At 45.0% G+C, this 22,534-nt stretch overlaps 2 protein-coding genes across 4 annotated transcripts; both read right to left on the bottom strand.

Annotated features, from left to right (window-relative positions):
- Positions 1–1,644: 1,644 nt before the first annotated feature.
- senp1 (SUMO specific peptidase 1) lies at positions 1,645–20,369 on the bottom strand. Of its 3 annotated transcripts, XM_061807381.1 has the most exons (20): positions 20,213–20,292; positions 19,665–19,741; positions 17,708–17,783; positions 17,567–17,625; positions 17,304–17,491; positions 15,704–15,779; positions 15,440–15,593; positions 15,196–15,340; positions 15,001–15,116; positions 14,483–14,733; positions 14,309–14,372; positions 14,054–14,092; positions 13,521–13,605; positions 13,270–13,410; positions 12,990–13,121; positions 6,333–6,536; positions 6,163–6,242; positions 5,947–6,031; positions 3,024–3,119; positions 1,645–2,932 (listed from the first exon to the last, which is right to left on the bottom strand). In XM_061807381.1, the coding sequence occupies exons 2-20, from the start codon at positions 19,717–19,719 to the stop codon at positions 2,870–2,872; spliced, it is 2,109 nt and encodes a 702-aa protein (XP_061663365.1). In that variant the 5' UTR covers positions 19,720–19,741; positions 20,213–20,292; the 3' UTR covers positions 1,645–2,869. The 3 variants fall into 3 exon arrangements, with proteins under 3 accessions (XP_061663365.1, XP_061663346.1, XP_061663356.1); XM_061807362.1 differs by lacking the exon at positions 19,665–19,741 and having other exon boundaries at positions 20,213–20,369; XM_061807372.1 differs by lacking the exons at positions 19,665–19,741; positions 20,213–20,292 and having other exon boundaries at positions 17,708–18,317.
- On the bottom strand, positions 19,906–22,439 carry mfsd5 (major facilitator superfamily domain containing 5). Its single transcript, XM_061807465.1, has 2 exons — positions 22,274–22,439; positions 19,906–22,056 (listed from the first exon to the last, which is right to left on the bottom strand). The coding sequence occupies exon 2, from the start codon at positions 22,011–22,013 to the stop codon at positions 20,562–20,564; it is 1,452 nt and encodes a 483-aa protein (XP_061663449.1). The 5' UTR covers positions 22,014–22,056; positions 22,274–22,439; the 3' UTR covers positions 19,906–20,561.
- Between the last annotated feature and the right edge of the window lie 95 nt (positions 22,440–22,534).

Raw genomic sequence — 22,534 nt, 5'->3', positions numbered from 1 at the left:
TTTCAAAGAAGGGCAACACTGATTAAAATCATTCCAAAAATGTATTTGCTCTCCATAGAACAGTTTATGGAGTAATCGTGCTGAGTTGCATATTACAGTAATGCCTCGTTTCTGGCTGCACCTGGATCAATTTATTCTCGGGAGGGGGGAGTGACGTCTCGCAATTTTTTTTCCACCCAAGCCAAACCATCTCATCTATAAAGTAAATATCAAGTATGTAACGAGCAGAGCTTTGACGTTAGCGGCAGTTTGCATACTTTCTTACTGGCATTATTTCCAGAATTCTTTTCATTTTTGTATTATTTAAATGTTTTCCATGTTACTCATTGATTATATTTTTCCAAGAAACCTTGATTTTTATTTTTGATAGTGTTGTTCATCAAATGGACTTTCTATGTTTGCAGACTTTGCTGTTTTCTGTGTCATTCTGCTTTCGTTCAGTGTGGAAAAAAAAAAAGCTTTATTTTCCAGAGATGTTTTGGTTACATGTGTTACAAACGCCAAGAGCTTGACTCCTGATCTGGAATTCATTCTTCATCTTTGAGGCTCCATTTACACAATGTTCCCGGCAGCCTGATAGCGTGTGCCCCAAATATCATCCATCACCTACCGTAAGGCCGTCCTTAGCGTCCTGAAACGGGGCCCGCTATAGCTGCCAAGAACATCGTGTAAAAGGTTGCATTAAGGTTTAGATGCTAAAAACAAACTTACCTCATCGGCATATTCCGTTTTGTATCAAAGGCGTGCGGCAATAAGCAGTTTGAGTGGGCTGTTAATGTGTCGACGTACGATGATGATGATGATGATACTTCTTCCGTCCGAACATGGCTAGTCCTGTCCCAGGTCTGATCAACTATGCAATTAATGTATTATCCTTTTAAATGCAATAGTGACCTGACACGAGGCCTACGGGATGCATTGATAGACTGCCCCCCCCCCAAAAAAAAAGTCGTGGATGTTTTTGTTTTCGCTCGGATTTCGAAGGCATTTAGCGGCCGCCATTGGCATTTTGGTTCTGCCAATGTAATCCGGCCTGGTCTCGTTTTTTTTTTTTTTTTTTTTTTTTGCTTCTCGGCCCCCAATTGAGTTGTGGCTAAGCCGCACCGGCCGCCTAATCAAAGGCACGTCGGTGACCCGCGAAGCTGCTCGGTCGGGCTCAATTTCTAATCCCGGTGATGCTTTCTCGCTGTTGGAAAGATGCAACTGATTGGCTGGCTGTTGCTTAGAAAGAACCAGTCGGAGCTTCCGCCTTGAATTCAAAGTCACAGTTGGGGCATTTTATCGCCGCTTTGTGTCCACGGTCATTCCATTTTTTTTTTTTTTTTATGGGGGCGGGCTTAGGGTTAAAATGTTGGTGACTTGCTGGGATTCATAATCGAATGTTTGTGAGACAAATCAGGTTTGAAAATCTTTTGCCACCTGAGTCCACATTTCAATTTGTGTCCTTGCCACAATGGAGGCCTTCCGTCACATCTGCTCCTTCGTGAGAAATTTCATGAATTGTTCATTTTTTTTTTTTTTTTTTTTTTTTTACAAATAAATGTTGATCTCCGCCAAGGAGAGTTATGTTTTCATCTGTTTGTGCACTGCAAAAAGTGATTTCAGACAACTGCTCCAAAAAGGCAAATTGAGAAATCCAATTCGTGTTTTCAGGGCCACCTTTGGATTTATTTCACGTATTTGTGGCTCTGGCTTATTGTGTACGTGAAATAACGTACAGTATAACAATGTTTTGTACAGTGAATCAATCGTGCCAAAGAACAATATAGGAGCATTTATTACTACAGGAAACTTACATTAAAAAATTACATGTGGAAAATATATACAAAGTTTAAAATATTCCCCCAAATTGCTGTTGACTGACATATAAAATACACTTTGAAAATGACTTTACAAACATTTCGCAAGACTTCCATTTTCAGCTATTAAGATGACAGAAAGGACATATTTGGACGACGTACTCGCTGGTCAACAGCATTCCAATTCAAAAACATCTCAGCATCAAGTAGAAAAATAGATTTTGCCAATGGAATCGTGTATATTACAAGAAGCAAATGATGTACAACTTTTGTGGGCCATAAAGTTTACAATACACGTTTCTATGATCATACGAACGCCAATTGCAATCCACTCGGGATGTTGTGTAAAATGAAAATAAAATACAATGAAGTGCAAATCCGTTGTACTTTGCACACTCAATTGACTACACGAACCGGACGAGACTTTTAATGTTCAAAATGGTTGCCGTGACTAATTTAGCTTTTGCAAACGTGTTCAAATGTCCCAGCTTACGAAAAATGTTGCCGGCGTCGCACGAGGGCGGAATCATTGTGAACACTAAAAATCTCGTCGTCGTAAATGATTCCGTCGAATGGGTTTTGCAAAACACGCTTTTCTCAATTTGTCCTACGCAACATCCCAACTCCTGCGCAATTGGACGTTTGTCTCCAAGCAAAATGCTTCCAAGTTCCTCGACGACGCGCAGCGTTTGAGGTTCTTTACGTCCCGCACGTGAGCTCCCGTGAAAATCGACTCTGTGGGAAACTTTGGTCCGCCCTCGCAAATCTGGATTGCATTTGCTCATCCATGCTGGATGTAGCGTTGATGAGATGGAGAATTTCATGTGTTTGCACTGCTGACTGTGCCATTTTGCATCTGAAGTTGGGTGATCCCAAACGGTCACGCTTACTCAACCTACCGTCAGGCTAAAGCTGTTTAAACTTTACGAGGTCCCGCTCACGTTTCTTCTCTCCTGCGCGCTGGCGGGGCGGCTTCTCCGGCGGTGCTCGGAGAGATTTGCCAAGACGAAGAGTTGCAGCATCGGTCCCCGATCGCAAGAAGTCCAAACGTGTGTCCCGCGGAATCCCTTTCACAACAGCTTCCGATTGACGATCTCCCACACCATCCTCCTCCTGAAATATGGCATCTGTTTCTGCAAAACGGACGGCGGGGCGGTCACCTTAGGCAAATGGCGCACGGGCGTGACGCTTGAGCACAACAATCCGACGTCGTCGAGCACGTACCTGCGTGAACGTGATGGCCTTGTCTTTGGTAATGTAATCAGCGTATTTGCATGTAAACATTCCGCAGTCGCTCCCGTTCATCTGCTGCGGGATTTCCTGCGACCGCAAAGACACACAAATGTCAACGCTTTAGCTTACATGCGGCTTTTGGTTGCTTCTCATTTGGAAGAATTCTAACGGATGGACATTCACCAACTACGTATTAACATTAACCTTTGACCGTCCGACTGTGGTTAAAACGGACAACATTCATGAAAAATACTAAATAATTTTAGCATCGGGTACGACACGTGCCACTGGCTCACAAATAGGATGAGCGCCGTTATTGAAGTTAATTACTCTGATATTGACAAAGAATAATGTATCATTTAGGTTGCTCGCGTGTCACAATTTGACTTCCTCCTTCTGGGAAATGTCTCTTCCAGTAATTTGCACTGGGGGGTGGGGTGGGGTGGGGTGGGGTCGGGGCACAGTGGTAAAACTAGATTGCTTTCCTTTCAGTGCTTGTTGGCTGTAGAGAAAACGTCAGGCCACCGAGTAGACTGGTTGGCCAACAGCGACACCTGGCGGACAAATTGGATGAACGGCCCTTTCCATCAAATCATTGTCATCATTGTTTTGAACATATACATTTATTACCAAAGGTCAAAACAGCCTGGTTTAAGTTTGACATTTATGCAATTTGTTCACTGAATGCAAACAACTGCATACAGCGAATTGCATTCCCATTTTTGATACAGCAACTTACTAATCATTACGGATGACACCATTGCTTTTTTTTTCCCCCCCAGCCAAGTCCAAGTTTTTGATTTTAAGTATCTGCTGATGCAGTATTGAAACAGATACAACACTGCATTCAAATTTTCTCAAGTTATTCTAAATATGTATCCAAAGTGTGAAGTACTTATGATTGTTATTCAGGTGCTTTTACTTTAAGTATTTGTTTCTGAACACAAATATCGGTACTTTATACTCCTTCCATGTAAAAATCGAGCTTAGTACATTTAAAACCCAAGATTTACAACAAGGATGAAGGAAAGATGGGGGGGGGTTTCCTACTTACTCAATTTTTTTAAAAAAATAGACCTTAATTCCTAGAAAAAGCTTTTTTTTTTTTTTTTTTCAAAAATCCAACCACTCCGCCGTAAAACTGCCTACGTTGAGTATTCACGGTAGTTGTCGAGAATGAGCCAATCAAATAGCGGAAGAGATTTGAAGACTTGAAGAAAGGGCACACCCGCTTGGGTGTGCCCTTTCTTCCGAGTTGTTTAACATATCTTGCTGGAAATACCGGGGGGGAAGCTGGAATTCAGAAATGTCTCATATTTATCTTTGATCTTAAACCCAAATGTAATCGCTCGACAACAAAGGAATTTGGAGGGGACTGGACACATATAAAAATATACACCAGCACATTTAAACTTGTATCTTTTCTTTTGTTGGCAAAGGAGGGGAAAAAAAAAAAAAAAAAAAAAAATCCACCATGATATCTTTTCTGGCGGCACAGTGGGTCAGCTGGTAAAGCGTTGGCCTCGCAGTTCTGAGTTCCCGGATTCAATCCCGAACCAGTCTGTGTGGAGTTTGAATGTTTTCTCTGGGCTTTCCTCCCCCATCCCCAAAACATGCAACATTAATCTAAATAGACCCGTCGGTGTGATTTTGAGTCTGTCTCAAAGTGCCCTGCGATTGGCTGGCAACCAGTTCAGGGTGTACCCCGCCCTCCTGCCCCTTGACAGCTGGGAAAGGCTCCGGCAATCCCCGTGACCCTCATGAGGATAAGCGGTGAAGAAAATGGATGGATATACTTCTTCTTTGATAGCTCTAAATGTGATATTTATTTTTCCAAGTACATCAAAAACACACAAGGACGTCGTCTCCAGTACGATGACAGAAAGCCAATAGACGGAACACGTAAAGAAAGACATTGAGAGAACGGTCGCTGGGCAACAAAACCCTGGCTGCCTGCCAGCAATCGAAGCTTTTTTGGCAACTGTGCAAAAACATTGTCCAGTGAAGAAAATTCAGTATTTGAACACCCTGCTATATTGCAAGTTCTCATACTTCTAAATCATGGAGGGGTCTGCAATTTTCATGAGGATCGGCACTTCCAACTCAGAGACAACCGTCCGTCCTCAGTCGGAAAAGGATGACGTGCAGGGACGAGTATGTTGGAGCCCTGCTCACGAGTGAGGGAAGATCGGTCCGTTGTAGTAAAGAAGGAGCTCAGCCGAAAGGCCGAGCTCTCAATTTCCCGTTTGATGTACGTTCCTACCCTCAATGATGGTCACGAGATATGGGGCGTGACCGAAAGAACGATATCCCGGATACAGGCAGATGAAATGAGTTTCTTCGCAGGATGGCGGGTTGTCCCGTAGAGACATGGGTGAGAAGCTCGGTCATCCGGGAGGGGAGTCGGATTCGGACGCCTTCTCCGGTGAGATGTTTTGGGGACGTCCCGCCGGAAGGAGATGCCGCGGATGACCCGGGACACGTCTCTGGCTGGCCTGGGAACGCCTCAGTAGAATGGCTGCGCAAAGGGAGGCCTGCGCATACTTTCTACAGCCACAGCCCCCGCGACCCGACTTCGGGTAAGCGGTAGAAGACGGACGGCTGGATTAATGTGTCCCCAATTTGTTTGAGAAGTAAAGGATGATTTCTTTACGGTGTTAATGTTGAGGGGAATTCCTGATTTTCTGAGTTTTATGTACTAGAAACTCAAATTTTGAAAAATAAATAAACGAACACTAAATTTTTCAGTTGTGGTCCTCAAATCATATAATCCACTTTTTGAATGGAGTTATAGAAATAATTTTCCGTGACATTCTATTTTTTTTTTTTTTTTAAAAGGTCTGTGTGTGTGTGTGTGTATAGTATTAATATTAATAATCACAACATTATCGGCCTGAATACACGCAGAACTTACATTGCGCTTTTTGCTTCGTAAAATCCAGCCCGTGGTATCCAGTTCTTTGCCCTTTTTGTCCTTGCTTTCTTGTTGCAGGTAATCACTGGGGACAGTAAAGTCAATTAGTCTTGACGTTCGATAGTCATTATCCCCACCCCACTCCTCAAAAACCAAAAAAAAAAAAAAAACACCAACAACCAAAACAACAACTTCCGGGTTGCACGTCAAACTTACAACAACAACTTGCACGCTTCATCATTGCTTCCTCCCATGGAGTCAAAGTACGTGACAGCCTTTTTGCGGAAATCCACCACCTGGGAAAAGGAGTTTGACACGAAAACCTTCAAAGCTTACAACGTGGCCGTCAGTCCCGAGCGGGGTTTCAACTGGTCAGGAGCGCTTACAGAGAGGCACCAGTGCATACTCAAGTGGACAGGAACCAACAGGATGTCTTTGGAAAAGATGTCCATCTTTTTGGTCCAGCGCCGGACGGCCGAGTAGCCGCTACTGCGCAGTTTGGGATAGAAGAATGTGCTGAACGTGTTGACCGAAGGCAGCTTGGGGCCTTTGCTTCGCTCCACCAGCAGATTCATGTAAAAGTTGATCACCTTAAAATGAGGGCACAGCCGAATTGACAATTTACTGGACCAAGGCAACAGGAAAGGAAACGAGCTCAAGTTCACGTGGAACATTTTCCTTTTGGGAAGAAATACTCTTTTTATTCAAACTACAAGTGGTGAGTTAAAATAAATGAAAACTCAGGCATTCATCTTATTTAACTGCTTTAGTGACAAAAGGGATCCATCGGCAGATCTTTTATGACAAACGGGAATCGTATGCGATCTGCCGACATCACTGACCAAGAATGCGAGCTTTCCTTTGCACTACGTAAAATTACAGTTGTCCAATATCCGATAAAGTGATTGGAAATTGCGGCCAATCATGAAATTTCCCCCTTATCGTTATGAGGTGATCACATTTATTTCATTTTACTAACGTTTGAACATCATAAAGCGACTAAATGCAGAGATCCAAACATATCGCCAAATAGAACAGCAGTCGCTTAGTTTTATCTGACACCACGTGAAACATTTGGAGTTTGTACCGTGAGCTGAAAAACAGAGCCACTTCAACACAAGTTCTCAGATTCCACAAGAATGTTTGTAGCTTCATCAAGATGTAACTTTTTAAGACCACTCGCACAGCACCTACAGTATTTGCTAACACAACAACCCCAAAAAAAAAAAAAAAAAAAAGACCCGTGCAATATGTAGAATGAGGGCGTGACTTGATTAATGCAGCCCTATGGGGGCACAAACCAGTGCAATCTGTAGGCCGGTCCCAAGCCCGGATAAATGCAGAGGGTTGCGTCAGGAAGGGCATCGGGCTTAAAAACTGTGCCAAACAAATATGAGCGTTCATCTAAAGAATCTCATACCGGATCGGTCGTGGCCCGGGTTAACAACGTCCGCCCCCCGGCATCGCTAACCTGCAGGTCAATTACTATGGGTCGAAGACAAAGAAGAGGAGGAAACCGGATCCGTCGTCAGAAGAAAAAGATGAATGCACAGAGCCTACAACTGAGTGTAAATTATTCTACCACGGAGTAGATGGGAAGAGAAATGGAGTAGGGGTTATTTTAAAGGAAGAGCTGGCTAAGAATGTCTTGGAGGTGAAAAGAGTATCAGATCGAGTGATGAGACTAAAATTTGAAATTGAGGGCGTTATGTATAATGTGGTTAGCGGCTATGCCCCACAGGTAGGATGTGACCTAGAGTTGAAAGAGAAATTCTGGAAGGAACTAGATGAAGTAGTTCTGAGCATCCCAGACAGCGAGAGAGTTGTGATTGGTGCAGATTGTAATGGACATATTGGTAAAGGAAACAGCGGCGATGAAGAAGTGATGGGTAAGTACGGCATCCAGGAAAGGAACTTTGAAGGGCAGATGGTGGTGGACTTTGCAAAAAGGATGGAGATGGCTGTAGTGAACACTTATTTCCAGAAGAGGGAGGAACACATAGTGACCTACAAGAGCGGAGGTAGAACCACGCAGGTAGATTATATTTTATGCAGACGATGTAATCTGAAGGAGGTTACTGACTGTAAAGTAGTGGTAGGGGAGAGTGTAGCTCGACAGCCTAGGATAGTGGTGTGTAGGATGAGTCTGGCGGTGGGTAGGAAGATTAAGAAGACAGAGGTAGAGCAGAGAACCATGTGGTGGAAGCTGAGACAGGAAGAATGTTGTGCGGCCTTCCAGAAAGAGGTGAGACAGGCTCTCGATGGACAACCGAAGCTCCCGGAAGACTGGACGACGACAGCCAAGGTGATCAGAGAGACAGGCAGGAGAGGACTTGGTGTGTCTTTTGGAAGGAAAGGGGAGAAGGAGACATGGTGGTGGACCCCCAAAATACAAAGCAAGAGATTAGCGAAGAAGAAGTGGGATACTGAGAGGACTGAGGAGAGGCGAAAGGAGTACATCGAGATGCGACGTAGGGCAAAGGTAGAGGTGGCAAAGGCTAAACAAGTGGCACACGAAGACATGTACACTAGGTTGGACACGAAAGAAGGAGAAAAGGATCTCTACAGATTGCCCAGAGAGAGGGATAGAGATGGGTAGGATGTGCAGCAGGTTAGGGTGATTAAGGATAGAGATGGAAATGTGTTGACTGGTGCCGGTAGTGTGCTAAATAGATGGAAAGAATACTTTGAGAAGTTGATGGATGAAGAAAATGAGAGAGAAGGAAGAGTTGAAGAGGCAAGAGTGAAGGACCAGGAAGTGGAAATGATTACTAAGGGGGAAGTCAGAAAGGCACTACAAAGGATGAAAAATGGAAAGGCAGTTGGTCCTGATGACATACCGGTGGAGGTATGGAAGCAATTTGGAGAGATGGCTGTGGAGTTTTTGACCAACTTATTCAACAGAATACTAGCGGGCGAAAAGATGCCTGAAGAATGGAGGAAAAGTGTTCTAGTTCCTATTTTTAAGAACAAAGGGGTTGTTCAAAGGTGTGGGAACTATAGAGGAATAACGTTGATGAGCCACACAATGAAGTTATGGGAAAGAGTAGTGGAGGCTAGACTCAGGACAGAAGCAAGTATCTGCGAGCAACACGATGGTTTCATGCCTAGAAAGAGTACCACAGATGCATTATTTGCCTTGAGGATGCTCGTGGAAAAGTACAGAGAAGGTCAGAAGGAGCTACATTGTGTCTTTGTGGATCTAGAGAAAGCCTACGACAGAGTACCAAGAGAGGAACTGTGGTACTGCATGCGTAAGTCTGGTGTGGCAGAGAAGTACGTTAAAATAGTACAGGACATGTATGATGGCAGCAGAACAATGGTGAGGTGTGCCTTCGGTGTGACAGAGGAATTGAAGGTGGAGGTGGGACTGCATCAGGTATCAGCTCTGAGCCCCTTCCTGTTTGCAGTGGTAATGGATAGGCTGACAGACGAAGAAGATAGACTGGAATCCCCTTGGACCATGATGTTCGCAGATGATATTGTGATCTGCAGTGAAAGCAGGGAGCATGCAGAGGAACAATTGGAAAGATGGAGACATGCACTGGAAAGGAGAGGAATGAAGATTAGCCGAAGTAAAACAGAAGATACGTGCGTGAACGAAAACGGTGGAGGGGGAAGAGTAGAAGCTCCATGGAGAAGAGATAGCGAGGGTGGACGACTTCAAATACTTGGGCTCAACAATCCAGAGCAATGGTGAGTGTGGTAAAGAAGTGAAGAAACGGGTCCAAGCAGGTTGGAACAGCTGGCGAAAGGTGTCTGGTGTGTTATGTGACAGAAGAGTATCCGCTAGGATGAAGGGCAAAGTTTACAAAACAGTGGTGAGGCCGGCCATGATGTACGGATTAGAGACGGTGGCACTGAAGAAACAACAGGAAGCAGAACTGGAGGTGGCAGAAATGAAGATGTTGAGGTTCTCGCTCGGAGTGACCAGGTTGGATAGGATTAGAAATGAGTTCATTAGAGGGAGGCACAGCCAAAGTTGGATGTTTTGGAGACAAGGGGAGAGAGAGCAGACTGCTTGGACGAGAGAGTGACTATATTGGTGGAAGGGTGCTGAGGATGGAGCTGCCAGGCATAAGAGCGAGAGAGAGGAAGACCAAAGAGAAGGTTGATGGATGTGGTGAGGGAGGACATGAGGGAAGTTGGGGTTAGAGAGGAAGATGCAGGAGATAGGCTAAGATGGCAAAAGATGACACGCTGTGGCGACCCCTAACGGGGCGTGACTTGATTAAAGAGGAGCTACGGCAAATGCGTCCCCTATTAGCATCTCCAGCAGGGGTCGGGAAACTTTTAGGGTGACACAGCCATAAATGCAAAATATTTTCAAATGTAATTCCAAAGGAGACATACAATATTTTTAAAACTAAATGCGTGTACTTGCGCATTTTATGGAAGACCAACACTTCTAGAGAACAATAAGTCTGAATTTTTTTAAAATAAAATTATGCTGCTGCTACCCAATGATGACAAAAGTACAGCCCGAACCCTACTTCCGAAAGGGCCCCCCGGAAAATGTTTGTCTCTAGTTATGAAAGAAATTCAGAATACGAAAGGAACAAAATGGCACACATCCTGTAGTGCAGGGGGTGGGAGCCTCTTTTGATGGTTGCATATGGCTCGCAGAGCCCTCATAACGACATACTGTACGTGTGATTCTGTCGTCGGGCAACGTTTTTCGGAGTTGGGTTGCCATAGTTTGGTGTTGGCAGGAGATGCGCGCAAGCGCAGAAAGGTCGAATGCCGATTTGGTCGGAACAAGTAATTATGGAAACTTTTTTAACAAAGGTCACTCAAAGAAAAAAATATGAGGCGTATCGAAGTTTTCAACAAGAATGGACAGCCTTTGTGGGGGGGGGGGGGGAAAGAGATCTGATGTGTGTTTCAATTCCCAGATGGGGAGGATGCCAAACCATTCGTACTCCCAAACAGCTTTGCTTGAAGACAAGATCATCAAACCAACAGAAGACCTTTGCCGGCAAGAACTGTTCACAATCCATTGTCATAACTTTCAATCTTTTTTCACCACGGGCCCCAAGAAATTAATGGCCAGTGCCGTCATGCTGCTGCTGCTGCTCGAGTTAAGGGGTTCGAAGTGGAGGTTGAACCTGAAAACCTGAAGTTGAGGAAATTGTTTCACTGGAAAAGGCTAAGGAGGACATTGACGAGTTGACTGACGGCCACGAGGATCTTTCGACGGAGGAGCGAAAGGAGCCGCAGGCGATGCAACAGGAAATCCAGGAGCTGCCAGCCAGAACAAATGACGCGTTGACAAAATTTGCTAATTTATTCAAAAGAATCATCCGGAAAATGTGTTAACTAGTGGGGCGATCGCTCACTCTGATGACGTTCGACTTCCACATTTCCGCAAGATTAGTAAACGCCTCCAAAGGCAAACATCCTTGGATTGGTACGTCACGAAAAAAAAAACCCATTGAGAGTTAGTGTTTGTTTTGAATGTATAGTTGATGGAATTTATCAATTTTAGTGGAAATAAGTGGTGTGCGTGCCTCTGCCTCTGATGACACCACGATGCCTCTTTACTCGCCACGCACTCAAAGCCAAAGCTAAATGAACATCATTTTTATTATTCTTTACATTGCGTACACTTTGAATGCTTGTTTTTGGCAAGCAGGTCAGGGGGCAGGGAAAAGATCGAGCTATTTACATGATTCAACTTGGGAAAAATTCACGTCACGAAAAGATGTGCGGATTGGATTAATTTCGTCTGTAGCGGTACCACTGTACTTCTTACCACTAATGAGACTTCTTCGCTGATGGCTTTATCGTCTGTTTCATGTGGCATTAAATGAAACTTCATGCAGCCTTTGAGACTTCCATCTGTTATTCCTGAACGTAGGTTGCTCTTCATGTTTTTCAAACGTGAGAAAGACTTGTCACGTGCACAGGTAGACAGAACTGAACATTTTCAGTCCAGCAGTCGCCACGCTGCGGTGCGAGCTACATGACGGGAAGTGCCTTCCAAGTTTACACAATCGGCTGATCTTCACTTCTCCCCTTATGATGGCTCGCCGACAACGATTGCCGACAGAGGCACGTCTTTTATTCGTTCCATGAAAAATGTCATTGTCAACATCTGGCACGAGGGTTTTGGCAAACCTCCCATCTGTTTCTCACGATCAATCTGAATTCCAGTCAAACTTGGTCGCGTCCAAACACCAAGTTGCTGCTGACGAGCTCGGCCTTTGGACTGTACCTCTTGACATGCTTTCCTGCTGCCGTTTCCCGAGGGATATTTTCATGCAAACGCAGTATGGCGTGTGTCAAAGTGCCACTCCATGTTCATATCCATATTTCATCGTTGCAATTTTGTCATTACATATTCGACACACCTCCTTTCTCCACAAAGGTATGGAAGTAAATTTGAATTGTAACGCGATCACATTTTCAGTAGTTTTAGTTCAGTGTAACAACTGAACCGGCTACAATTTGGCTGTCTGAAATTCACCAGGCAGGGTTACTTCAGGTCAGAACCGAACAGGCAACCAATCCAGTTCCGCTTTCTTAGTATGTGATGTCGTGTGACTAAGAAAGCCTAACTGCCATTGGCTGGGTGTTCGGTTCTGACCTGAAGTAAGCCTGCCTGGTGGCACAGACGGTGAACTTCAGACAGCGAGTCGTAGCAACTGTTGAAAACGTGTCCACTTTACGTTTCAAATTCAAATCCTGGTGGCATTGAGCTCCTTCCATACAAAGGCGAATTCCTCTGTCCATTCTTGCTGAAAACTGCAGGACACGCCTCGTCTGTCTCTTTTTCTTTTAGCCATCTTTGTCAAAAGCATTTCCACAATTCATTTCTACCCGACCTGTCCACAGCCACTTCCGTGTTGGACAGCAAACTACGGCAACCCCACTAGGACAAACCTTCTCCGCCTCCTTTGCGCGTGTACAGTATGTTGTCTGCTATGAGGGCTCTACAAGCCAAATGCAACCATCAAAAGAGCCAGATATGGCTCGCGCGTCATAGGTTCCCGACCCCGAATCTTTGGTTTTGCCCTGCATGTTGTTCAGGCCTTGCTTACCTCATCATTCAGCCAGCTGAGACCACTCAGAGTCTGCAGATCCTTCCGTGTCAGACTGAGGCCAAAACCCTCGCTAAATACTTCATCGGGACTCCCGCATCTTAACACCCTGTCCACTTGAGCCTCCATTTCCTAACCAGACAACATGAAACAAGTCTAAACATTTACAGCGATAGGAACTGTATTTGGAGACACGGCAGATTTGAGATTCTATTTTAAATGTGTTCATCTTGTACATGCGTCCGTACGCACACGTGGCACAAATTACAACTCATACTACCTCTGTGAGTTCTGGGAATTCTGGTTTATCGTCCAATGTCTGGGGCTCTTCTATAACTAGTGTCAAAGGAATCTCCTTCTCCAAAGGTACTCGAACACGAAGCTCCACATTTGTGCTGGGTCGCCCTCCTTCGGAAAGGCGCTAAAAAAAAAACACCCAATGCCAACCAAGGGTAAGAAAAGTCCCAAAGAGCCGCCTAAAAAAAAAAAAAAGGGAGAGAACACCAGTCCGAGTGTTTAGTGTTTGGTCACCTGTCGCAGCAGCTGGGCAGTCAGGGACTCTTGTTCTTCTATTTGTCTTCGCCTTTCTCTTGCCCGAGAATCATAAATACTTGTCCTAAAGTCACAGGATGTAATACACAATTTTGACAGTGTCTAAAACAGGGGTGTCAAACTCATTTTCCTCACGGGCCACGCTGTAGTTAGGGTTTCCCTCAGAGGGCTGTTGTGACTGTGAAACTAAAACAATCTTTAAACGCCTCATCATATTTACACACAACATTTATCAACTAGTTTTAGACTCAGAAATCCAGGGTAATTGGTTTTTCAACCATTGTTGATGGTTAGTAACAAGAAAACGCAATAACTCAATGTTACCATTTAGATGACATGACAGTTTGAGATTTTGATCCAGATTTGAACAAAAAACATGGAAGTTGATCCAGATTTGCATTCGAGGGCCACATAAAATGATGCAGTGGGCTGGAGGTAGGCCCCTGGGCCTTGAGTTTGACACCTGCGGTCTAAAATAATCACAAATACATGATGTGAACTTCTTTACTTACAGTTCTTTAATCCATAACTCGGCTTGGAAACATGGCATGCTGTGAAAATAGACAACGTTGTAATTTCTGATAAAAATACATACAACTGGATTTCAAGTCTTTAGTTAAGTCATGAGTTCTTCAGGGGGAAGAAAAAAAAACAAAAACATTTGTCATATGGGGAATAACAGTGAACAGAAAATTATCAGCATGAAGAATGACAACGTTGTGCTGGTAGAGCTTCAGTTAAAAATTCAAATTCAAAGCAATCCTAACCTTGAGGAATCTTGCTTTTGACTCTTTTGCTCATTTACAATAATAACAGAGCCGACATCGTTGGCTGCAAGACAAAAGAGAAAAAGAAAACAGCAACAAACTGTAAGAAGAAGCAAATGTAAACTCTTTTGCAGCATTCATTCCATTGTGGGTAGAAACAAGAAGACGGCTAACTTGATGACTGAGTGTCCTGAGAGCAGGTGTCCAGCAGAGCGGACGGGGAGGGTTGAGCATCCAGAGACCATGTCTGGTGGGTCCCTGGCTTCCATAAGGAAGACAAGGGGCTGGGAAGGTTGCTGGAGCTCTGGCTCCACTGATCCCTGGGACTGGGAGGGCTGCTTAGTTCCTCCCAAGTATCCCCTCCCGCTGAACTGGCGAGGGAAGAGAAGTGCAGCAGTCTTCGGCTGGGACTCAGGAAGCTGGTGCTGATGAGGAAGCATTTACAAACAATAAAACTCTTGCGCTATTTTAGGCACTGGCCAGTTACCAGTTTCGAGGTACACTTTGAACGCTGAAACTTTTTTTTTTTTTTTTTTGAGTAGTCAGTCCAGACAAAGTGTTAAAAACAGATCAACATGCTTTGCGGTCTGTCAAATTTACAAGACTTACTTTTAAGCAACGATTCAAAAATCCTACTTCATTTCTAGGTTTCTCGGGTTGAGTGATGCAAACATTGGAGCATGCATACGTACAAATCTGTCTGTGACCTCATGATGGGATGTGAGTGACCGTTGTGAAGACAAGACTGACCACCTGAGACCATGGCCAGAAGCTGTCTGTACGCCTCCTTCTCCTCTAAATCAACAGACTGGACAAAACATACAATGAGCCAAGAGCTCTAACAACCACCACAACAACAAGTGACTACGATGAGCGTAACATCTCACCTCCTGGGCTGTGCAACGGGCTTTTGCTTGATGCATGAGGCCGGCTGAAGTTCTGTGCGACGGCCTCTGCGGTATTTTGATTGGAAATGTTCTTTCATACATGCTGGTGCGGGAGCTGCTTGCTGTGGACCCTGCGCTAAGCACACTAAACAAAAACGCTCGTGTCATCGAATAAGGTAGAACCGGCCAGACTACACGGAAAGAGCTCAAATATACGAGCAACTTGGTCAAACATTTTGAATACCTTGGTGCGCTATATTTTCTGATGTTTATAGGTCTGCCGAGCCGTGCGGAGGTTTGCAATTTTGGCGTAATGGTGGGGGGACAGCTGCCCGGGTGCCCGTTTACCTTTGGGACTTCCTGAAGTGTTGGATTCATGTGCACTTGCCGCCTGCAAACTTGACATTCCCAATGCAGGATTAGACACATAACTGCACCGTGAACATGAAAATAATTGCCAACAAAAGCAGGAAACGCACAACTTAAACACTTCTGGAAATAAACTCACCTGATTTGGGTATTTTCCACTCTGAAGCTGTAGCTGGAGCAGCAAATGTCTGATCCAAGGAATTTACTTCGGAGTTCTTGAGAACAGAAGACATACAACTTGCATGAATGGAAAAAAATTAACTCTGAAGCAGCGTAGCAGCTAATTAAAGGGCTGGGCGATGTGGTGTTAAATAAATAAAAAAACAACACTCTCTTTTCAAAAAAATGAATAAAAAAAAAAATAATCACTTCCTCTATGTACAGAAAAAGCAAATGACGATCGTCAAAGAAGTTTTGAATTGTTTGTTATTCTTTCAGGGGGTTCGTTTTCTTCTCCGGAAGCAGTTTTTTTTATTCCTGGGAATAAATTTGATTCAATTTTCTTTAGGAAAAAAAAAAACATTTTTCTTTAGCATTAACATTAAAATAAGCACCCCCCCCAAAAAAAAATCCCTCTTGGAAAAATGGTTTTAAAATTATTCTTAATGAATTGCGTGCATCTATGCACGCGCGCGCACACACACACACACACTCACACACACAGTGTTCCCTCGCAACAATACGGTTCACTTTATGCGGCCTCGCTAATTTTGCTCCTGTTGTCCATTTCTTTCCAGTAATTCAAGTCGGGCTTAAAAACAAAACACCACGGGACTTTTACATTACGATAGAGGATTTGCCCGTGACATCACAAGACCACATGACTTTGTTTATGCAGCCATTTTGGTAGGCGAGCTGCAGAAGAATCCAGAAGCACTAGTGTAGGTTTTGATTTTTTTTTTGTACGCTTTCTTTTCTTTTTCTACATAATGGAGAGCACAAGTGAATGCTGTGATGAATTTTTCTTTCTGACATCATCAAACATCTGGATCAGCAAAGGCTCGTAATGTGGACAAAATCATGTCAGTAGGCAGCGGTCCATACAAACTACCGATGGAGAGGTTTTCTTCTGTTCTGAGAGCTGCCAAACATCTATTATCTGGACATATGCAACCATATTATACATAATCCTTTCCCATGCAGCGGTGTGGAATTAAAAGCCTACAAAAGTCTGGATACATACAAATACTTCACTGCGGGTTTTGTAAACAAGTTCATGGTCACCTTTATACATGAAGCCGAAACCTTTGTTCTCACTGCCACTGTAAAATTTTTGACACACTTTTGTATATGCTGCATTGATTCCAGATTGTAAAAACAGCCGCCTGTAATAGTTAATTTTTATTTTCAAAAGCCGCAATCATGTACTGTTATATTGCATATGCAATACACGGAGAAAACGGATCGTTTTAAAAAGTTCTTCACTGCGATAGGACAACAAGCGTCTCCTTCCAAAGCTTTCCTAGCAATATCCAACAAAAAGTCACGCGTTTTTATGACGTAGCTGCAAAACCTCCATACACGTCATTTTCAACTTGGAAACACTGAAACTGTAAATGGCACTCATTTTGCAGCCATGTTAGTGGAAGCACTGCATGGAAAAATGAAGCTAGACATTTAACTATGAGACCCACATCTTTGTTTTTTTTTTTTAATCATCTTAATAAATGATACAAATAATCCAATAATATAAATGATCACCAACGGTGACATGCACACACCGTAAATGTTTATCTTACCAAAATAGATGCTAATCTTGCTGCTGATGTTGAGGGCTGCGGCTGAACTTGTTCAAGACAACGGCCAGAGGATGCAGGCTGCATGTTTTGGAAGGGAGGGCTCACACTGTTCTTCATCCACGTCGCCACAGTGGAACTGCGATTCTTTACTCCTTCAGCTGCAATCTTGACAATGTCAATAAGATCTCCTGAGGAAAATCAAGAACGTTAGTAGAGTTGTAAAAACACAGTGAAGACGGTTAGTGAGCTGCTCTTGAAATTACCCATTCGAGATTTCTTGACAGTCAGTTCGTCTTGGTCGCTTGATTCCCTGTCTTCTAAACTTAAAGGAGAAGGATGGACATGACTATTAGAATAAGACATGAGTAGAGGACGGAGTTCAGTTCATTTGTTTGAGCACTTACCATTCAATTGGTCTTTTCCGTCTCATCCTGATGTAGTCATCTCCAGGTGGCCGGTCAGTATGAGACGGTTTCACAACTGGAACACCATTGCGAAGATTGGCAACGCTGGACTCGACCCATTCGTACAATTTATTAAGCATGGCTTCAAGCTTGCTAAATCCCGCCGCTGGTTTGACAATTTAATATTTTCAAGTGAATGCAGTCTAGCGGTCTTTGGAGCCAACACAAATGAACCTAACGCGAGTCATTCGAGCGAGACGCTTAAAGAGGGATAATTCAGTTTCCCCCTGAGCGATCGTCCCGAAAGGGAGAATTCACTAGCCTACAAATTGCTAGCAATGCTAACTAGCCAGCTAGCGACGTCGATAGCAACGCGGCTAATTTACACAACTATGTCTAAACTACTACAGGGGCGTTAAAAGTCGCAGCCAGTGCGTTCAGAATACCAGTTATGGTGTTGTGTCTCACACGAATTCGTTTAATATCCTGAACGACACGTTGGTTGGACCCAATTTAAAAAAAAAAAAAAAAAAAAAAAACCTCGTTGAAGACTACTATCTCCCGCTTCTTCCTCATTCAAAACCACAACATGGCTGAACGATGTGCCCCACTATTGAATGATTTGATTGGATAGCTGGACGACATACCAACTAGTATGCCAGCATATTATTGGTTGTCTGCGGGCCGGAGGTGGAAGCGTTTGATTTGGACGTCACAGTGGCCGGCGTTCAAACGCTCGATCTCGTCAGCTCTCGGAAGCTAAGCGGGGTTGGCCCTGGTTGGTATTTGGATGGGAGACCGCTTGGGGATAACCAGGTCCTGCAAGCTTCTCTCCCCGGCTAAATGCGGAGCGGCTGCGTCAGGAAGGGCACCCGCCGTAAAACTGTGCCAAACAAATAAGCCTTCATCTAAGATGACACCCGGTGGCGACCCCTAAACGGGACAAGCCGAAAGGAAAAGAAGAAGTGGCCGGCGTTCAGCTACGTGAAATGCAGTCATTATTTACAGACAATTCCCGTGGTGTTTCAGATCCACTCTTTGATTTCCCAATATTAATTTATCCATGACACAATTTTATCCATATTTTTTTTTTAATCCCACAACACACCACAAACACAAATGGCTATACAGTACCGTACTACGTACTGTAATGCAGTGGTTCTGCAAGCACAGTCCATGTAGCACTAGCGGTACACAGGCCCTCTCGGGAGCGCCACAAAACATTCACTGCCCAAGTTCGGTTTAGCTTTATTGAACCAATCGCGGGGGCATCCAAAACAAATCCAGTACTACCTGAAAAATGGAAAATATACTTTTATTTCTCACATCTTTTATTGTACAAGTAAATTGATTGTCACCTCCACAATACTACTATATTAAACTATATTATTATGGTTGTACTTTGTAAGTTCTTTCGGTTCATTTATATTTATATTCATTAGCAGCATCGTAAAACAAAAAGTTACCCAAGTGCACATTAATAGTCTTCGTTGCCTAAATTCATAACATTGTGCTCATGCAAACTGTATTTTATAGAAGTGACAATCAATTTTCTTGTGCAATAAAAGATGTGAGAAATAAATACACAGTGTAAATTTTTTCGGAGCGGGTTCAGGGTGTACACCGCCTCCTGCCCGATGACAGCCGGGATCGGTTCCAGCGCTCCGGTGACCCACGCGAGGTTAAGTGGCTCAGAAAATGAACGACGTCATTAAATATAACGACAATTATTTGGTGTGTTTTGCCACAGTTCCTCCTTCAATTTGATGCACATTATCCGGTTCATTCGGGTATTCACACCGTGCCCACCTGAGGGCGAATATACATGCGGTGATACGAGTCGTTTTTAGCAGACGATAAAGAATATACGTCTATGAGTATTGCTACATTGTCTGTTTACATGAGTTGCCGCATTGTTTGTTTTCAAATGCGTGGCTCAAGGGAGGCAACTACTCACTTGCTCGCCCCCGAGGCCTTTCCCATGATGTTCGTCTTACGCAAGCAGAGGCCATGTGGTTGTTTCAAATACACAACCTGCAATTCAGTCATTTTGTGTTTCCTTTGACAGTAAACTTTAAAATTCATAAAAAGCTTGCCAAACCGTTGCTTGCTTCAAAGTGAGTTCATGCACTGTATTTCAAGTTTGTGCTCGCAACTATTAAATGTTGACTACGAAATACTATTACACACTGAAAAGGGCCAGTCATACAATTTTATTGTACATTCTAAAAACAAAATGTTGACCATAAACCTGCCCAATATGAAAAGTCTCCCCAAATAACCTTTTGGTGTTACTAACAATTACATAAATACTGCAACAATGCTCGAGTCGCGAAGCCCATCCATTTTCCCATATCTTTATGGTTTTGTCATACAGTGAATGCACTTCTATTTTGAACAAGGAGGTCCACTTTTTTCCTACCCCAAAGCTCAGAACCAACACAATAATCCCATTTTAAGATGCCAGTCACTTGCACTCATTTCAAATCACAGTGAAAGACTTACAAACTTCCCGAGGGGAGTTCATCACAAGGTTTCCGGAGTTGCTGGGCTCACCCGGTATTGCCGTTTTTGTTGTTTTGTTGTAACAAAAAGGGGGACAACGGCCTGCACACTCGAAAATCAACAGAGAACACCTGCTCAACATCATCATCATCATCATTCAGGACGTTAAGAAGCCATTAGCAATCAGATGCCTTCGAGTCAGCTTGTAAATGATATATATGAACACGAGTACCTGATTCCAAATCGACATCAAATGCATTTTCTGCGCTTCTACATCCTTTTCTTGGTTTCTAATCTCAGCCGCAAGCACACGTGAAACCCATCAGCAAACGGAGACTTGCGGCGGCCTTCAGTACGTTTCGCCTTCTCCTCTCGCTCCCTCCAGTCTGAGGTCCGGGTCATTTCTGCCAAGCGTGAACAAACTGACGACAGCCATCAAGGCCGCCAGCATCATGACGGCGCAGCCCCCGAACATGTGTCTGGTGCCGCCGCCCCCTTCGCCCCCGCCCGCGCCCGACACCTCGCCGTGGAGCGCCAGGAGTCCGACGCAGGCCAGCAGATTCAGAGGGAGGCGGAACCAGGGCAGCACCCCCGTCCGCTTCTCCTCCGGGATGACTCTCCCCTGGAGAAAGGCGACCGCCGGGAAGTAGAGGCCGCAGGCCAGCTCCAGCAGCAGGAAGGCGAAAAAGGATTCGTGAGGTCTCGGCTGACCCGGCGCGGTGGAAAAAGTCAGCATAAAGAGTGAGAAGAACGCCATCAGAACAGCCAAGCAGAGCACGTGGCCAGGCTGGAGACGGTAGTGGGCGGAGGTGGCGATCCGGTACATGGAGGAGCCAAGCAGGGAGGCGGCCATTAGACAGGAAAACACAATCCCTAAGGGAGGCCCGTGATCGTCCAGAACCGGGGTCCACAGAAATACAAAGATGTAGAGGACACTTTCAAATAAAGCCTGCACGCCACCCAAGAGCAAGACCCTCCTGTCTGACAGCAAGCACCGGAGTCCGTCACGGCAGCTGCGCGAGAAGCGGGCCTTCGTGGACGCGCGACTCGGGTCTGTCAGGAGAAGCGTCCGCTTGGCACTTTCGGGGGCTTCGGCTGCTTCCGCTTCCGCTTCTTCCTTGGCCCAGTCGGTCAACAGCACCCAGGCACAGCACATCAGGCAGGGGACAGCCAACAGAAAAGGCGCCACTGGGCCCAGGTGGAGCCACTCGGCCAGCAAGTTAGCCACCAGACCCGCTCCCACCGCCAGCCCGTGGTTCCACGCGGCAGCTCTGCCGAAGGTGCTCGGGATCCAGTCTCTGGGGAAATCGTGGACGTCGACGTGGCGGTGCAGGTACCACGCTTCGAACGTGGTGGACAGCAGGGATGTGGACAGACCGCCCAGGATCCGGCCCGTAATCAGAACAAAATAGTCTCGGGACAGCTTGGTGAGACAGCAAGCGGAGTAAGCCAGGCAGAACAGCAGACAGGTCCGTCTGCGGCCCAGGGCTTGGGGCAGCCAGCCCGAAAAGGGAGCGAACAGCACGCAGGAGGCCAAGCCGCACACGTAAATGATGGCTATTTGGGACTCCAGGAAGCTGTAGTGGCGGTACAGCTTGTACAGGTACGGACCCTGGAGCCAGTCGGCCCACAGGGCCAGGAGGTAGGCCCGGAGGAAGACGCTCTGGAAGCGGCGGAAGGCTGGGTTGGCCTCAGCCGACCCAGAGGTGGCTTGAGGTGGACTCAGACGACGCGCTGTCAGCTCCAGGCCAACGCACGAGGCGAGCAGGACGATTATGGCGAGGTACGCCGTCACCAACATGCTGACTTCAGTTTACCGCTCCATTTCTTTTCGCTCTCAGCTTCTGTTGTGAAGAAAAGGTGGACAGGTGCCCGGACGTTGATATTTTGCGCCAATATTCACGATGAAACGTGATCGTATCGCCAGAATCATTCACACGATAACGCGTGGTCCGTTTTTTGTTCTTCTTGTTGTTGTTGTTAAGATGACGCTAACAACCGAGCTAACTCGCTACTACACTCGATCACCCGAGATTTACTTGCCGTCGTAATGTTTCTTACCGAGTTATGCGGCGGCTCCATTATCGTGACACGACAGAATAGACCCCGACATTAAGCAGGATAAACTGTGAAAGAATCGACTGCATGAAGAAAATCGGACTTTTCTTTGCCTTTGGGCGAGAGAACGCTCACTTCCGGGTTTCGTATATCTCCGCGAGGAGGCAGTCGCAGGATTTTTCTTTCTTTTTCTTTTTCTTTTTTTCTTTTTTTTTTAGATATGGAGGAATTTAATTTCGAACTTAATTTCGTCAAAAAAAAAAA

This window comes from Syngnathoides biaculeatus, chromosome 2 (genome assembly GCF_019802595.1).
Source record: "Syngnathoides biaculeatus isolate LvHL_M chromosome 2, ASM1980259v1, whole genome shotgun sequence".
Taxonomy (NCBI): domain Eukaryota; kingdom Metazoa; phylum Chordata; class Actinopteri; order Syngnathiformes; family Syngnathidae; genus Syngnathoides; species Syngnathoides biaculeatus.
Note: the sequence above shows the minus strand (reverse complement) of the source record. Positions and strands in the feature narration are given on the sequence as shown.

What these genes read in the sequence shown, in the direction of transcription:
- senp1 (XM_061807362.1), bottom strand. Translation starts at nt 20,369, where the DNA reads ATGATGATGATGATGATGTTGAGCAGGTGTTCTCTGTTGATTTTCGAG. An exon ending in CTGCCCAGCTGCTGCGACAG is followed by an intron (nt 13,411 to 13,520) that starts GTGACCAAACAC and finishes TTTTTTTTTTAG; the next exon opens with CGCCTTTCCGAAGGAGGGCG. An exon ending in AATTCCCAGAACTCACAGAG is followed by an intron (nt 13,122 to 13,269) that starts GTAGTATGAGTT and finishes TTGTCTGGTTAG; the next exon opens with GAAATGGAGGCTCAAGTGGA.
- mfsd5 (XM_061807465.1), bottom strand. Translation starts at nt 22,013, where the DNA reads ATGTTGGTGACGGCGTACCTCGCCATAATCGTCCTGCTCGCCTCGTGC.